Source organism: Pelodiscus sinensis, chromosome 1 (genome assembly GCF_052426305.1).
Source record: "Pelodiscus sinensis isolate ZL-2025 chromosome 1, ASM5242630v1, whole genome shotgun sequence".
NCBI lineage: Eukaryota > Metazoa > Chordata > Testudines > Trionychidae > Pelodiscus > Pelodiscus sinensis.
This window is the reverse complement of record NC_143052.1, coordinates 20,389,526-20,407,955: the sequence shown is the minus strand read 5'-3', so window position 1 is coordinate 20,407,955 and position 18,430 is coordinate 20,389,526. Positions and strand designations below refer to the sequence as shown.

Below are 18,430 nucleotides of genomic sequence, written 5' to 3'. Positions count from 1 at the left end.
TACCAGAATGTATCCTGTTACTTCGCTGCTGTTATCTGGCCTCTATTTGTACCACTTGATGAGATGGTGTCCATTTATATCACTTTATTGCTCTGGTACGACATATGTTGCATATACACAATGTTTGCCAACTGAGATATTAGGAAATAGCTATATTTAGTCTGAAAGAAATATTCTGAAGAATGATACACACTGACTATCAGTTTTGGAGACACTGAGCCTGGTTCTTCATTTACACAGAGCCGTGTAACTCCACTGAATTCCACTATCTCCAGTGATTTCAATGGAGTTACTCCTAATTTACAACAATGTAAGCCAGATTTGAATCAGCTCCGTAATGAATGTGAAATTAACTTATACTAATTATAATTCTTCATAAAAATATCAGCTTGACAATGTCAGAAGGCAACAGCTTAACTATTAGCATAAATGCTTAAAACACAGTGCCAAAAAATAATAATTGAACATGAAAAGAGAGCACAATTCAAACTGGAGTACGTGTTGGATTTTGGCCTAGGACATTGACACAGTAGAAGTACTGTGGGATCTCTAATACCTATATATAACAAATAGGATCTCACTTTATAAGATACTAGCACATTTACCCAGCATTGCTCAGGGTTTTTTTTTTTAATAAAAGGGAAATGTATGTGCTTATTTAAATGACTGTATTTTTTAAAAACAGAAAGCAAGAGCAAAAGGCACAGCTCATCTGCTCGTTGCACTCCCCAGCCAGAGTGAGGAATGCAGCAAACTGTGCACTTTCTCCTCACTCACTGATGAAGGGGAACACCCAACAATGCCCCTATATAGATTTGGGAGGAGGAGGGCAGTTTCAACACTTCCCGATCCTTCCTAAAAGGCTCCTAAGGAATGGGAGACTTGGGGCAGTTCCACACAGGGTTTGAGGCACTCCTAGTCAGACCCTTTCACCTGCTTGGTGATTCTATCTCTTTTCTGTATGGTTTTATGAGAAGCAATCCCACTCCAGGCATTTTAAGTTATGATAAGAGGAAGCTGTATACCAAATGCAGTGGTCCTAGCTCTTACCGTTTAGAAAGTGTTCTTGTACAAACATACAAACAAATAGACAGACAGACAGACTCTCTCAAATATATAGTAGATTGTTTGTAAACTGCAGGGAACTGGAAAGGCCAAATTCAGCTTTGGTATAAGGAGTCATAACTCCACTTAAATCACAATGAGGCTGAATATAGCTTTTAATAAAAGTATGTAGAAAACATATGCTAGCCACTGTGTTCCACAGGATATTGAAAAGCACAAAAGGTTCTCTTAGAACAGATTTTTGATGACTTGTTAGGGACATTTTCCATAGCTCTTACCCTTGGATGGGTCAGGGAAGATTCCGTGACTTCTGCTCTTGATGACAGATGTCTTTGGTGATTGCTGGTTGCTCTGCCCAGAATGAGATTTCCCATGGTCAATACTTTCAGTCTGCTCCTTCAGAGGATACCACCGTGGGGTGTTGTCAAACTGAGAGGTGCCGGATAGCTCAATCAATACCTACACAATGACATACCGTGTGACTGATTAAGATACAATGGGAGACACAAAGAGGACTGAATCTGATCTCATTGATGTGGTGTAAGTCAAAAGTATTTCATAATAAAATTAACAGTCATGTAATGTAAAACCTATCAGGGGAAGATGAGGGGCTACTAGCATTCCTGGTAGGAATCTTGGAAGTCTTCAGAAAGATTTGTCCAGAAAGAGAGGATTCTCTGTAAGCCTCAGCCAGTGCAAAGGAGGTAGAATAAGCAGTTGATTACAAACATCTTCTGCCCCTAGGAATCTGAGATCCTTGTGAAGAGATTTAGTGCATGGAGGAAAGCATAAAATAAGTTGGACACAACTTCCACCGACCTATGAGATGCAAAGAAAGAGTTGCCAGTGAAATTAATAATCCTCTAGGCCCTCTCTTAAAGACCTAGTAGAACTGCTTATGTGCTACAGCAGGAAAAAAAACTTTTAATATTTGGGAACAAAAAAGAGGCCGTGGGTGTAAAAGTTTTAGACATACTGTAATAGCAGGAGTGACAGTCATCTTAAAGGAGCCATTTTAAGTATTCAGAGATTCCAAGGCTAGAAGGGGCCATTGGATCATACAGTCTGAGCATTTGTATAATAGGCCACAGAACTTCCCCAGAATAATTCCTAGAGCATTGCATTTGAAAAAAATAATAATTCTCACTTCATTTTAAAATGATCAGTGATGGAGAATATTTGTTCCCCGTGTAGGTACTTTTAAATTGCAATTAGAAGACACCTTAATGTGTTTAACTTTGTTAATCTAAAGAGACTGACTTCCAACCGTCTATCCCACAAGGCACCCTTTCCAATTTATCAACATCCTTCTTGAATTGTGCACACCAGAACTAGAAACAATATTCCTCCCTCCCCACTTACCCTGCCAGCCCTCCGTGCTACCTGGAGCATCCCATGCCATGCTCCAGTGGCAATTTAAAGGGTCCACTGCTCCGGCCACTTCCACAGTAGCATTGGCTTGGAGCTCTTTTGAATCATCAGGCCCTAGAGTAGTTATTCCCTTTGCCCTCCCTCCCTCATCAGTGGGCCTGGTAAGGACTGGAGTAACTCTAACCAAGAGACACTGAAGATGGTGCATGCAGAATAAAATTTGGGGAATTTGTCATTGATTGCTGCCCTGTTAGCAGGACACTACTAGCTTACCAAAGAGGCCAGTCAGTGTGAGATAACTCCAAAGAGCCCACACAGAAAAAAACAGTAAGTAGAGATGAATAGCTTAGGATAGTTAAAAAGGAATTTAGCAGAAAGTAGCATCCTGGAAATTAGGGTGAATAATGAGTTTGTTCTCCCTTGGAAGTGGTGGGAACACCAAAGAACAAGAATGTAAGAATGAGACTGATCTATGTGCAGACCAATATTCTATGTGGAACAGGTCTTGGTACCTGCTGTCAGGATGAAGTCACTGTGACTGTCCCATAGACCAAACACTTGGATACTTATCAGCAAGCCAGCTGGACAAGAAGCAAAAGGTGTAGGTAATTAAAACAGATGCCCCAAGAGGTTGTAATCCTCAAAGGCTACCAATAAACTCATACAAGTAATAATAAGGGAATCTTCTTTAATGCTGGCAGAAGGGTGCAAATTAGACCTAAGATGTTGTCATCTGATTAGGGAAAAAAATATAGACTGATTCAGCAGTCCAATGAATTGGAGAAATACCTGTCAATCTAGTGCCTGTGGAAGTCTCCTCAAGTCAGCCTTTTTCTCAGAGGAAAGGAAAGCTTTCATCAATGGTGTCTTCAGTGACATCAGTCACTGACAAATTGTATTTTTGGATGCAACACATCTATTGTCACTGGTTAGGAGTCCTTCTGAGTTAACCCTTGATAGCCCGTAACCAATGGGCTGGAAATAATACTTGTTTGCACTCACTTACGCTAGTTTGCCTTCCCCACTAGGAAATGCACTCAAGTTTAAATAAAAATGAAGCTGCAACTTAAATTTAACTTTCAGATGGTGCTCATATTTCAAGTCAAATTCTTTAATTATGCCCGAGAAGCAATCATTAGAACACCAATTTATCTAAAGGTCATAAATAATAATGACGTAAATGCTCTCTCAAGTCATACATTTTGGGGGGGGGTCTAATAAATATGCTGAACAATATGCTGAACAATGTGATGTGGTAGGTAGGATGTAAGTAATCATGTAATTGCTTTTTAAACTCATCCATATATTTGTTCTAGAGATTACTTAAGGGGTGACATGGCTTGTCTGATACAATGGTAATATTAAAGCATATCTGGTGCTAAACTGAATAATACGTCATTGGATATGTTGTAGTCTGTAACTTAAATGCAGGGTAAGGTATTTTTTTCATATCAGTATCACTTGATACAAATGGTAATGTTAGTAATTGATTTTTTCTGGGTAATTGTTTCTAATTGTAATCCTCTATGGCAATAAGTTTTAATTACTGATTTAATATCATGTTTTTTGCTGGTCACTCCATATATTACATATGCTTTTCATCATTGCTGACCTGGTTCAGCATTAGTTACCATGTCATGATGAATGAACTAGACAAGATTGTGCTTTTAGTTACACCTGTGAAATGCTATCGACTTCATTGCAGTTGCAATAGAGGCCCTGATTGAGGAAGTTACTTCAGTGGGACAGCTCCTGTGCTTACAGTTAAGCATGGACTTATTGGTCTTGCCAAATCGTGGCCCAGAGGCAGAATTTGGTCCTTTATTCATATGCACTTCCACTCTTCTCACTACATGATAGAAAACTCCTCAGTCCATACCTAGTATGCTGAGGTGAAGACAGTCTCTATTAGCCAGAGCTGGATTCCTCATCAAGTTACTTCTGAAGCTATAACCACCCCTTTCCTCAGAAGCATTGATCTAAATCACTGCAACTATTCACAATGATGATTTAAACAAGCCTAAGTGCACAACTTTAGCCCCACTGTGCTATACAAAGAGAAGGAAAAATTTGGTGCCCTATGTGGGTGAATGAAGGAAATCTGCAATAGTATAGTTATGGCCAAGAAGCTAAGCCTAAAGAAAAGAATCTTTCTATTGCTCCCACACCCACCAAACAAAATAGGCTGTGATTATCAACATACATTTACTTGAGTGTCTCCCAAGACGGGGAGGCAGGTTTAGGGAAGAGAGGAAATTAGATACTCACTTCACCCAGAAAGTCATTGGAGGAGAATCGATCATAATCCCAGACAGTCACTTCTAGTGTTTTCTTCTTCAGCTGTAGTTTAGATCAAAAGATGATTAATCCCAATTGCCATCATAAACCTCCTGTTGCATTCATTGAATAGCTTCTATTTGTTATTATGTGCCTGCACTCTTTTTCAATATGACAGCCAGGTCATTTTTTATTCCCACATCAGCCTTGATTTCAGAAAATTAATTCTCGGCAAAGCTGGCATTTGCTGTCACGATGGATGTGCATGTACAAGGTGCTGCTGGGACTCTCAGAAGTTCCTTTGAAAACCTGACAGACTGGGCAACACAAGGCCCATACTATGACTTTACAAAAGCTGAGAGTGACTACCTAGAGGTGAACTTCTGTTCTCAAGCAAGGTGATTTGTATGTGGCTGTGGTGAGTTGGAGTGCAGAATTTAAATATTACTTTACAGTACTCCTACAATCTGCAGGACCTTTAGCCCCTATGTTGTCTCAGGGCTAGTCTTCTCTAGAAGTGTTATATCAGTGAAGCACTATGTCTGGAGAAGATGCTCTAAGCTGATGTTCTTCCATCACCATAATAAATTCATGTTTGTGAAAAAGGGTAGCTGTGATGGCAGGAGAAGCACTCTGGGGGGATCGGGAGATACAGCGCTGTTCACATCAGTGTTTAGGAGAGTGTAACTTATGTTGCTCAGGGGAGGGGGCTTATTCAGACCCCTGAATTACAAAAGTTATAACAAAGTAAGTGGTAATGCAGTTGTGGTATCGGTGTGGTTTGAGAAGTTTCCCTGGGCTGGTGAGAAACACAAAGGTGAGGGGATTGATTGATTGATTGACTGACTGCAGCTGTGTGCTTTAGAGGGACAAAGCTTATAACTTGTGAGCCTCCTGTTTGTTTCTGCTATGTTCAAGTAAATGGGCCGTTGTGAACATACTTTGTCAACAAACACAATTACAACAGAGAAACATGTGTAGAATATTATCAATTTCTTCTCTGAACAGAAGCAACTCATCCAGGCCTCAAATACTGGATGACCAGTTGGGCCAAAGGGCATGTAACAGAATATTCTCTCAAATCAGACAGAATTCATCTCTTCAAAATTCTCCAGTGCTGCTCGGCTTGACTCAGATATTCTTAGTCATGTAGAAGAGCTTCACGTTAAACAGTGGATTTATTATTGTTGTAGTGACCTTATATTTTCTGGTCTCATTCAATCTCAGTAAAATGAACAATTATGCCGGGCCTGTTTCTTTGAAAATTATGTTAAACTCATCTTATCCTAAAACCCAACAAGGAGATTTTTATATATTTGCTGGGGGGATCGGGAGATACATAATATACTTACTAAACAGGACGAAAATAAAAGGATTTTAAAGCAAAGATTTTAAAAAAATTCCATAACTAAGTGAAATTATGTTCTCTCTTTTTTATATCCTACCCACTCAGGCAATATAGAACACACCTTTTGTTAAAAATCCTGTGAAAATTTAAACAGAAAGTTGAAGAAAAGACTGTATAAAGAGGCAAGATGGCTTGGAAAGCTTAGCACAGGGCTACTCAGTACGTGGCCCGTGGGGTGCATGCGGCTCACAGCCCGTTTGTTTGCAGCCCAAGGTACGGTTTGGGTTACATGGGGCTCAACACATGGCCTGTGGGTGGGATCCTTTGAACATGGCCTCCACTGGGAACACACGCCACAATGGCGAGGCATCTCCCAGGTAGGGTGAGCATTGAAAGATGCAAGCAGACTGGCTTGCTGGAACAGGTGGGTAGAAGGTGTTGGCATTTTTAGCCCCCAGGGAAAAGGTGCCAGGAACACTGGGGCATTGTGGGAAGTGCTGGCTATTTAGCCTTGTAGGCAGAGCCTGAGAGGTGCTGAGTGGCTTACACTGGCCATGATTGGATCTGGTGCTGCGGCTTAAGGCTTAATCTTTGTATTCAAGCCTGTCAGTGTGAAAGAAGCTATTTGTATATATTTGCATATATATTTGCATGTACATGCAACCATACTTAAGTTGTGCTGAATATTATTGTGGCCCCCAGGGCTTCAAAAGTTGAGTAGCTCTGGCTTAGCATATCATTTGTGAATGCCCTTTAGAGGCAAAGTATAAGCAAAGATATTCTGAACATATGCAGAGAGGTGCTCTAAAGAGTACCTCTTCATTACAAATTATGAATGTGCTGGGAGATAAGGAAGGATAGATGGATCTAGGAGGGGAGAAAGTATGGATCTGATTGAATTTTTTGTGGGAACAGACAGATATTTTATGGTGTGAGAAATAGTTTTGCAGAACCATAGAAACTAGCAAAAATTTAGATGGTATCATGAGCTTTCATGGGCACAACCCACTTCAGAAGATAAGAAGTGGATTATGCCCATGGAAGCTCATGATACCATCTACATTTTTGTTAGCCTCTAACGTGCTGGAAGACTATTCATTATTTTTTAAGTTTTTTCAAACTTTAGACCGTTATTTTGCTAGTTGGGGATGTGGTGAGAGTGGCTGAGATAATATCTAGCAGACGCTGGCTGAGATCATCCACTCATTTAAAATCTGATGTTCAGTCCCTGATAACTAAACCTTGTGTGATATGTTCACAGCAGAACTCAACACCAAATCATTTTAAACATGAAAATCAGCCAAGGTGGTTTGGAAAGTTTGCTAATATTGACAATCTCCTTAGTGAGAGATCTGAGAGGTTTAGGGGCTATGTTGTAGCCATAGCATACTTACCCTTTCATCTCCCTTCCCTTCCCTGTGAAAACAGATAGTGGGTTTGGCTGAATTTCACTTTGAACTTTTGGATTAGCTTGGATTGCCATGTGTACAAACCCCTAAGATGTGACACCATAACACAGGGTTTATACAAACCCTGGAAGCCATATCTGAACTAGATTTGAGTCCATGATCTTAGCAGTAAAACATCAATTTACTCCCAGGTATTTACAGTAAAAGTCATGAACTGGTCATAGGCAATGAACAAAAACTTATGGTCTTGACCTGTCTGTGCTAAAAATACCTGTGACTAAATCTTAATGAAAGCATGAAAAGCGGTGTTGTTGGGGAGGTGCTTGGGGTTGGAGATGCCCTGAGCCAGCAACACCGGCTGTTGGAGGCTGTGGCCTGGGGGGCTGCTAAGGCAGAGGGTGTCATGTTATTGAATTGTAATATGAGCAGGTAGGTCACTGTTGAACCCACTAGTGTGTGTTTACTCCGGATTCTGTACAAAGTGGGCCATGTGAGGTGTCGAATGAAAGCACATGCTATGCTGATTCTAGGTATACTACTCGGCTACGTCTACACTGGCCCCTTTTCCGGAAGGGACATGTTAATTTCAGCTATCGTAGTAGGGAAATGCGCGGGGGATTTAAATATCCCCCGCGGCATTTAAATAAAAATGTCCGCCGCTTTTTTCCGGCTTTTAAAAAAGCCGGAAAAGAGCGTCTACACTGGCCCCGATCCTCCGGAAAAAGTGCCCTTTTCCGGAGGATCTTATTCCTACTTCAAAGAAGTACTTTTTCCGGAGGATCGGGGCCAGTGTAGACGCTCTTTTCCGGCTTTTTTAAAAGCCAGAAAAAAGCGGCGGACATTTTTATTTAAATGCCGCGGGGGATATTTAAATCCCCCGCGCATTTCCCTACTACGACTCATGAAATTTACATGCCCCTTCCGGAAAAGGGGCCAGTGTAGACGTAGCCCTCATGTACATGTATAATTTTGTATCTAAAGTTATGAATATGGGCTCTATACTTGTGTTTAATTGTCTCTGTCTGGGAGGGAGCAATGGCTCTCGGCCACCTATTGTGAGGGATGGTTATCTAGTGAATAGCTATGCTAATGAGCAAGATGCATGAACAATGGCTCTCAGGGTTGCCAATATACACCTGAGGACAGTGTCTGGAAACCTGCAAACCAGCAGGTCTATCATGGCTACTTGCATGAAAGACAGAGACAGGCCACTTGATCAGGTGACCAGCTCCAGTTTGGGAGGCACCAGGAATATAAAAGTGACATCAGGGTGACTCCATCTTGTCTTCAATCCTGCTCCTGATTCCAGAAGCACCTTTTCTAGAAATAGAGGGCCAGGAAGGATTTGCTGACCCATCCTGACATTGGATGTACACCAGAGACTGGTAAGCTAGTACGATGTAACATCTTTGCTAAGAACCTGCATCAAGAACTTGGTAATTGATGCATGTAATGTATTTTCCTTAATCTCAGTCTCAAACTTTTCTTTTATTAATAAGCTTTTAGATTTTAGATTCTAAAGGAATGGCACAGAATGCTCTTGTGGGTAAGATCTGAGGTAGAAATTGACTTAGAACTGTGGCTGATCCTTTGGGACTGAAAGAACCTGTCTGGAGTTGGTGAGATTAGGTTTATAACTTCTCACCTGTACAAGGTTTGGGTATGATTCTGGCAAAGGCAAAGTCTGAGGCTTCCTGCTGGCCAGACTGGTAGCTGAAGTGCTCTGTTTGACTGGTTTGGTAACTAAAGGAGAACCGCAACCTTGGGCTGTAAGTAGCTGTAGTTTTGAGCAATTCACCCTGAAAAGATCCTCTCTGCGGTGCCCAGACTGACCTGATACATTACATAGGGGTTGTTCTCCTTGTTCTCCCCTGGGCTAAGGATAGCATGGGGAAGAGTCACATGGGAGAGGGCAGTCACATGCTCTATGCCCACCTTATCTCTCTTCAGCAATCGCCCCCGACTGACCCTTTGAGACTGAGACTAACCTGAACGTTGCTGTGCTTTTTGGAGTAGAGCATTGATCCATCCTAAAGTTCAGCTTGCCTGGGTGCACTTTCTATGACTCCATGGTAAGACTGGTATAGAACTTAAGGAGATCAACTAGTTACTGGACAGATGAAATCTCATTATAGAATGTACAAACAGGTTGCTGCTTGTTCACAGTATGCCCTTAGGCTGGCACTCAGTCATGAGCCACTCCTGACAGTGAGACAAAGACAACACCATGCAGTATGCAAACACATGGGTGATAAATGTGCTTGCTTAGCTTACATAAACTGTATCCCTGAAAAATATGCTAAGTATATTGATATTGATATTGAGCATAGTAGTGCTCACCTTGTATGATTTTAAATGATGTATGTGTGCATTTAGAAGTCATAGAGGGATCAAAGGTATTTACCTCCAAATCCTTTTTTAAACAACATATAGTAGATGGAATATGGTGCATTCCAAAGTAAAAAAAAACAAACAAAAACCTACAGGGAACTATTTATATGAGTTAAATGGAGAAGTAAATCTCTGTCAGGGAGGCTCAACTGTATCTGTAGGAGGAGTGAACTCCATCAGAGGCAAGGAAATTATTCAAGCTTCCCTTCAATTTGATGACAGTCACTGGCCATACAAATAATAGAAAAGAAAATCACAGTGGACAGTGCTAATAGTCACGCACCTGCTCCATGGAGATATTTTTATAAATGACCGTCTGATTCCACTCGGGATTCAAACTTTTCTGCACATATTTCGTCCTCCGCTTGTACTCAGCACTGAATTCGAACAAAGGAAGGGAACATTACATTAGTCTTCTTTTGTTTCCTTCCATCTTTGTGCAGAAAACATTTCACGGAAATAGAAAGAAAAAAACCTCAACAACTCAGGGCTATAAAAGCACAATGAGAACTACTTTTTCTAACTGCATTGCCCAACTTGCTGTACTGTGCTTTCATGTTGCTGTCTTCACAAACCTCATCTAATGAGCCTTCTAAAAGCTCAGCCTGACTATAAGCAAAGTGTTCAACCTCCAGCATCAGGAAACACCAGCTTGTTTTTATTGTAGTTATAAATACCTCCTGCCTCTTTAGAGCAGGGCTCTAATTACAACTGTAAGTGATAATGCATTTCTTTCCCAAGGAACATCTTTCTGCTTGCACATTTAGGTAGGCTTAATCCATTTTATTTTTATTTTGTGTTCTTTAATAACAGGAGTCTCATCTCATAAGACCATTAAATGAAAGCCATGGTATGCTGAAATACTGTTAATGATAGAAACACTAATTTCATATTGATCCTATTCTCTAGCTTTGCCTCTAACTGTAGGAAGACCAAGCATAAAAGTACATCAAGCTTGCTTTTATCAATAGGCAAGTATAAGAAGTTTGGCTGAATTAGCTACATTAAAAAGAAAAGAAGCAGAAATATACTCAATTATACACCGCATTTCCTGGATGTGGAGAAAGTGGGAGCACTCTCCTTTCAGACATTATAGATTTCCTGGTCATTGCAAACCCTGATGCTATATGCACTCACATACCAATTTTTATTTAATATACAATTTAATGGAAAAGATGTCACAGTTTTACATAAGAAAATGCTTACAGAATTCAAGAACCCAAATAGATTTGAAGTGCAGAACTTTTCTGATAAAATGCAAGTTACCTACATTTAAACATGGAACAATCAAAGACTTGAAGACTAGCTTATGTTTGATTGCTCTTCCCTGTTTGTAAGACCATTTTGAATATGTAAAAGTTATACTTCTCAGCTGTTTTTTTGGTAAATACCATTCCCCTCTCCTTATGGTTCTAATGAAGTAAAAACCAATGCAGATTGCCTCATTTTGAGTACTTGCATAATTGCAGCTTTGGACACAGTGGTATAGTCTGATACTCTTACTCATGTCAAATAGTACTTTGTACTATTCAAGTAATCCCCCTGAAATCAATTCTACAAAATGTGTTGGAAATGTTCTTTCTAATTTTTTTCCACAGAAAATACTTACCATTTTCTGACAAAAAAGCTTTAGTCTATATTTACATATGTTTTACTCTATAAATATTTTTCAGAGAAGCTCAAAGGCCCACATTCCCCTCTCTCTCACGCTACATTATATCGCAGTCATTGAGAAATATACAGCACATCTAACATCTGCTTAGTAATAAAGGCTATGTCTAGACTGCAAGCCTCTTTCGAAAGAGGCTTTTTCAAAAGATACTTTCGAAAAAGCCTCTTTCGAAAAAGAGCATCTAGACTGCAAGCGGAACATTCGAAAAAGCAAGCTGCTTTTTCAAAAGAAAGCAGCGAGTGAGTCTGGATGCTCTCTTTCTAAAAAGCCCTGTTGGCATTCAAGAACGCCTTTTTTCAAAATAGCACTTTCGAAAAAAGGCGTTCTTCCTCATGAAATGAGGTTTACCACCATCGAAAGAAAAGCCGTGTTCTTTCGATTTAATTTCGAAAGAACACGGCTGTAGTCTAGAAGCAGGTGAAGTTTTTTCGAAAAAAAGGCTACTTTTTTTCGAAAAAAACCCTGAGTCTGGACACAGCCAAAGAGGAATCTGTGATCATGGTGACAGGGACATGAAATCTCTCTTCGGTCTCTTTTTGCTTATACCCTCAATTCTGAGTGATACTGTACAAAGACAGTGACTTGCAATTCTTCTGCATCCTACACTGAGGGTACGTCTAGACTACATGCCTCTGTCGTCAGAGGCATGTAGATTAGGCTACCAGACATAGGAAAATGAAGCGGCGATTTAAATAATCGCCGCTTCATTTAAATTTACATGGCTGCCGCGCTGAGCTGACAAACAGCTGATCAGCTGTCAGCTCAGCGCGGCAGCCATGTAAATTTAAATGAAGCGGCGATTATTTAAATCGCCGCTTCATTTTCCTATGTCTGGTAGCCTAATCTACATGTCTCTGGCGATAGAGGCATGTAGTCTAGACGTAGGTCACTCCACACAATTCCATTCATTTACTTTCGAAACATGAGATACTGCTATCCTCCAGTTTACTCAGAAATGTGCAGGGCACTGTGGTTTGTAAAGCAGAATATCTTCCTTCTTCCTCTTAAGAGAGGAAAGCTGAAGCTATCTATAATGTGATTGGATCTGACAACCTCAGAGGATAATGATATCTTTTGAAAAATGATATCATTTTCTCTTTCTCTTTTTATTTTTTTCATGCATCAATTGCAGAGATATGGATGGGATTCTGGGGGAATGAGTGAATGTTAAAAAGAAAATCACTCTAAAGTCTTATTACTCTGCATTCTTAGCAAAGACGGTAAAAACATCCACCACATGTTAAACCTCTCTCAGAAACAGAAAGGTCCTGATGACAAATCCTATTCCTTGGCACACTTAAAACCAGACAAACTGAGTGGCATCATGTCCCCTCCCCCTCCCCCCACACACATATCCCCCTGACCCTAAGCCCTTCCCAATGCCTTTCTCAAGCTGTCTCCAGACATCTGGAGATAGGGTATGCTGAGAAGGGGCAGGACTGGGGTGAGCATCTCTCTGTCCTCACACACTTCAGCTGTGAATCTCTTTTTCTGATCAGCTTAGTGCTGACTTGTAAAAATTAAGTCACTCACGCCCTACTTGCACAAGTTGGAAGCCATTTCCCTCCGACCTGAAGGTGAGAGGGAGTGTGGTGGGGGCAGGGACAGTGTGGAACACAGGAGCTGGAAGACAGTGCAGAGGCACTGGGACTTGGTCTCTGGCACTCAGGGGATGTACTGGTGTCAGGGGAGGGATTTTTGTTGTTTGAAAGTGGGCGGGCAATTGGATATCGTCCCCTCCAATATGCCCATCCATGGACATGAGATGATCATCACACATGGGAACATCATGGAATTTCCAGTCCCCTACTCAGGGAATTCCCATTTGGAGACAATCTGGCATGTGCCAAAGAAAACCCTCCTAGTCCTAGATCAGTTCTCCTACCGCAGGGTTGATATGGTGCTTCATGGACTGCCAGCATTATTGGAGCTGGCAGAGGCCAGAAACCAGAGGCTGGGCTCCTCAAAACCAATGTAAATCTACAGTAATTCCCAAGAAGTCCTTGTGATGCCTCCAATGTCAGCGTTTAGGGGGTGGTCACCATCTGAGTGCAGCAAGCTGGTGGGCTTGAGCTGCCAGAGCAGGTGTATGCATGGGCAAGTCTGGGGATGGAACCACAGGACAGCCAGGCTAGGGAAGGGGGAGGTGGCACTGCCTGCAGTATTTTGATTTTTAATTTAAAAATGACTTTTCAAAACAAAATTAATTATTTTTCCACGATTTAAAAAAAAAGTCGATAAAGTCAAAATGTCAATTAAATGTTTATATTTTATTCACATGAAATTCTTAATTGACCTGAAATGAATTCTATTTTGTTATTTGGTTTCATAGGAAAATTTCATGTTTATTTTGTGTTCATTCCATTTTGAAATAGAAAAAAATTCAAAATCATGGAATTTCCAACAAAACAGAAAATCTGGTTCTTCGGCAACTCTGCTTTGGGTTGACACTGGTGTATTTGACATAAGAATTTTGGCATTTAATCTGTTTTATACTGGTAGTCCAAAACCCAGCACTGGTAACTCTAACAACTATCTTTTTAATTCTGCAAATTTCAGACTGCTATTTAAATATGGACTTTTGCCAGAAAACTAAAAATCCACCTAGTATAATAATCTACAATGCAATGTGTTTCAATGCAAAGTTTTGTATAAGGTGTACAATAGTTCTAAAGACATTTAGGATTGGGTCATTTCCAAATAATATCAGGCTCTCTGTCTCAGAGCAGTAAATTCTGCTGAAAATTATGAGACAAGTTCACAGTTAATGACAAACATCAAAGAGTAAGGGCCAATTTACACAGTACTTGATTGAACAAAATTTCCATTGACTTCAGTGTAAGTTTTAATTAAGGATGTCAGAGTTTGATCCTAAAATGTTACTGCATCAAGAAACCCCACCAATTTTTCCCCCAAAATGTCTTTCTCTCCTTGAAATCAGAGTTATTAGATAGTGAACAACAAAGTCAATTTTGTTTACTGGATTTATAGGTCATCAGTACTCAAGGAAAATCTACTGGTACATGCATAAGATAATCACAGCTTGATGCATGCATGCTTTAAAGAATAACTTTGAAAGATAAGTCACTGTACCTTGCATTCTGGACAACCATGACTTGTCTGCATGGACCCAGTGAGGAGACAGTGTAATAAATACAGATAGGAAAATAGAAGAAGCAGCATGAGAGAAAATGGGAATAGACAGAAACGAAAGAGAACATGTGAATAATACATGAGCAGTTTCTAGTTTCAGAATCACAGGAAATAGACATTAACAAGAATACATATTTTGATGTGTATTGAACTACATCAAAAGGAAAGAGACTTATTAGCAATCAGTGAATGCATTGGTATTCAGATAAAAGTAATGTACTCTCTCAGCATCTTTCCACTTTAATTGTCAGTAGTATGTACAAAGAATCCCCAAAGCAATATGCCCCATTGTGAATGATAACATTAATCATAGTCTGAAGTAGAAGAGGTTCCGAACCACAATGAAAATATATCAGAGGGGTAGCCGTGTTAGTCTGAATCTGCAAAAGTGACGAAAAAAATCCTGCATCTGACGAAGTGGGTCTTTGCCCACGAAAGCTTATGCTCCTACACTTCAGTTAGTCTATAAGGTGCCACAGGACTCCTCGTTGCTTAATGAAAATATAAACGCCCCAGAACTAGGTTACTGTTTGGAACTCGTTTTGAATTCAGGTTAGAACTTTGAAGGTTGGACCCGTATCTAACAAAAAGTCTTATTTCTACAAAATCATATCCATAATACTCCCTTTCCCTAACAACTTCTCATGTGACAATAGGCACAAGAAGGGATATAAGCGACTACTCGAGTAGTCAACTACCAGGTAAGCTCAGGCTCATTGGGTAGTCAAGTCACTGTTCAACTATTCTCTTCCCCCCCACCTGTGTCAGAGGCAGAAAAGAGGGGGAAGCAGGAGCTGGTGTTGGAGGGGAGCCGACTTAAAAGCTGGTGTCCCCCCAGCACCGTCTCTATGGTGCAGGGTGAGGAGGGGCAGGGGAGACAGACCTGCTGAGGTCCTGGGGCAGGTGTAAGCTAGGCTTGGGAGCTACCCCCGCTGAAGCTCTGCATTTTAAATGTACAGGCAGTCCCTGAGTTACGTGGATCTGACTTATGTCGGATCCGCACTTACGAACGGGGCTTTCTCGCCCCGGAGCTCGCAGGCAGCGGGACCGCCCAGAGCGCAGTGGTCCCACCACCTCGACCTCCGGGGCGAGAAAAGCTGCTCCTGGTGCCTCTGGTCTGCTGGGGACCGTCTCCAGCAGACCAGGGACACCTGGAGCAAAGCCGGGGAGGTGGAGGGGTCCCGCGCCTCTGAGGCTTTGCTCTGGCAAAGCTGGGGAGGCACGGGACTCCACCATCATTGCGGCTTTGCTCCCGGTGTCCCTGGTCTGCTGGGGACTGTCTCCAGCAGACCAGGGACACCAGGAGCAAAGCCGCAGAGCACGCGGGCAGCGGACAGCCCAGACGCACCTCCGCTGTCCCGCTGCCGACGTGCTCCGGGGCTTTGCTCCCCGTCTCCCTGGTCTGCTGGTCTCCAGCAGACCAGCAGACCAGGGAGACGCAGAGCAAAGCCGCGGAGGACCCGGGTGGCGGGACCGCGGTGGTGCATCTCGGTCCCCCACCTGTGTCTCCCTGGTCTGCTGGGGGGGGCGCAGCTAGTACGCCCCCCCCCCCAGCAGTCCAGGCTTTTCTCCGGACACCTGTGGTAGAGCAGCTGGGGCGCTGCCGGTTGGTCCCGCAGCGCCGCTCTGGGCGCTACTGGACCAACCCGGCAGCACCCCAGCTGCTCTGCCCCAAGCATCCTGATTCAGCCGCTGCTGGTCAGTTTCAGCAGCGGGTGAATCAGGATGCCTGGGGCAGAGCAGCTGGGGTGCTGCCGGGTTGGTCCAGTAGCGCCGAGGAGTTGCTCTGCCCCGGGCTTCCTGGAATCAGCCGCTGATCAGTTTCAGCAGCAGCTGACTTGGGGATACCTGGGGTTCTTAAGTTGAATCTGTATGTAAGTCGGAACTGGCGTCCAGATTCAGCCTGTTGAAACTGATCAGAGTCTGATTCCAGGAAGCCCTGGGCAGAGCAACTCTGCCTCGGGCTTCCTGTAGTCAGCCGCTGGTCAGTTTCAGCAGTGGCTGAATCTGGACGCCAGTTCTGACTTACATACAGATTCAACTTAAGAACAAACCTACAGTCCCTATCTTGTACGTAACCCGGGGACTGCCTGTAGTAGGAGACAGGCTGCCTGTGCTCCCAGCTCCTACTACATTTAAAATGCCAAGCCACAGTGGAGGTAGAGAGAGTCCTTCCTAATCCACTAATCAAGTAGTCGATGGAAATTCCATTGACTACTTTATTAGCTAATTAACTGCAACTTAACATCTCTATGCACACTCCGACAGTTTTCACCATCTTCTAAGCACAAAGCTCAGACATATGGTTTTAACTAATGTGCTGGAGGCCTAAAGCTCTGTTAGGGCCAGTGGGATTATTCACATACATGATTGTATGAAGGATTACAGCCTCCAACCCATCCCTGTGTGTTGCAAGGCATTGGCAGCTCACGTGAACCAATGGAGAAGGGGGTTAGTGAAGATCTAGCTCACCTAGGACCCCACCCACAAACTCCTGACTGGGGGAGACATCCAGCCTTACTGTTTGGCTGGCATGCACTATCTAAACCAGAAAGGGGCACAGGAACTGACCTATGCAGCTAGGTGAATACTTGGTTGGCTGTTCCTCTAGACCCTGCTTAGTTGCTGAATCTTCCCTTCTCATCTGTTCATGCTCTACTTTACCTAGACCCACATCTGTTCCCATTTCCTGTTTTCTTGCCTTGCTCCAGGTCTGTGATCCTATGCCCTAACCTGATGCTGACTAGGGCTCCGATCTCTGCCTTGACTCCAGACTCTGACGCTTGGTTTGGCACCACAGACTCTGGCACTGGCCTCTTGGCTTGGAATGGGACTTGGCTCTGATCTTTGGCTAAGAACCTGATTCTAGTCATTAGATGGATTGCTCACACCTAGGTTCCTGCAAATTGTGCCACTGCAAAATGAGATACTGCTCCTGCAAGCTCTTATGCATGTGTTTAATTTTATACTAATCAGTGCCACTAATTCAGCCAGTGGGACTGTTTGCTATGCACATGTGTAAATGCTTTCAAGATTAGAATCTAAAACCAGATTTATTACAGTCTATCACTCAGTACATGTTGGACCTCCCTGATCTGGCACTCTCGGGATCTGACTGGCCCCAGATGACGGACTTTGCCATAGCAGGGGAGGTCATTTCTGCACTGGGGCTCCAGGATCTGCTGGGCAGCCACGCACATGTCTCCCAACCCCACTGGGCAGACCTGCTACCATGCACTGGATGGGCCTGCCATCAGCTCACTGCGAGCAGCCCACTGCTCTGCTAGTCCCACAGGGATACGCGCCATTGGCCCTGCACCAGGACTCTCTGATCCTGATGGGCCATGAATGTTGCTGGACCAAAGAACCCTGGTTAAAAGAGTTTCAACCTGTAGTAGGCTTTTGAAAGATCATAGCTTTGCAATTATACTAATTGTTCAAAGTAGTCATTATGATCTGTGAAAAAAATATAAAGCACTACATAAACAATTTGGTGGGGGTACCCATATTTCAACCTATCAAATATTTTAACTCTCATATGCTCCCAGGAAAAAGATGTTTTCTGTTTCAGTCATAGATTATTATAGTGGAATTAACATAGCAAATCTTAGCCTTAAATTCACAAAAACTAAAAAAAGTGAGCTAAAAATGAAATTGCTCCCTAAGCTCACCTTCCAATGATTTTCATTACAGTCTCCCAAACACACGAAACAGAAAAGAAAAGAAAAAACCCAGGCAGAGCTA

General features: G+C 42.4%; 1 protein-coding gene across 1 annotated transcript in view; it reads right to left on the bottom strand.

The window, feature by feature from the left end:
• The window catches only part of PCLO (piccolo presynaptic cytomatrix protein), a 501,171-nt gene that overhangs the window by 83,200 nt on the left and 399,541 nt on the right, over positions 1 to 18,430 (bottom strand). The window contains exons 16-19 of the mRNA XM_089778439.1: positions 14,627 to 14,653; positions 10,145 to 10,238; positions 4,705 to 4,776; positions 1,344 to 1,524 (exon numbers count right to left, since the gene is read on the bottom strand). Of these exons, the coding sequence (XP_089634565.1) occupies positions 1,344 to 1,524; positions 4,705 to 4,776; positions 10,145 to 10,238; positions 14,627 to 14,653 (374 nt within the window). The remainder of the gene's footprint in view (positions 1 to 1,343; positions 1,525 to 4,704; positions 4,777 to 10,144; positions 10,239 to 14,626; positions 14,654 to 18,430) is intronic.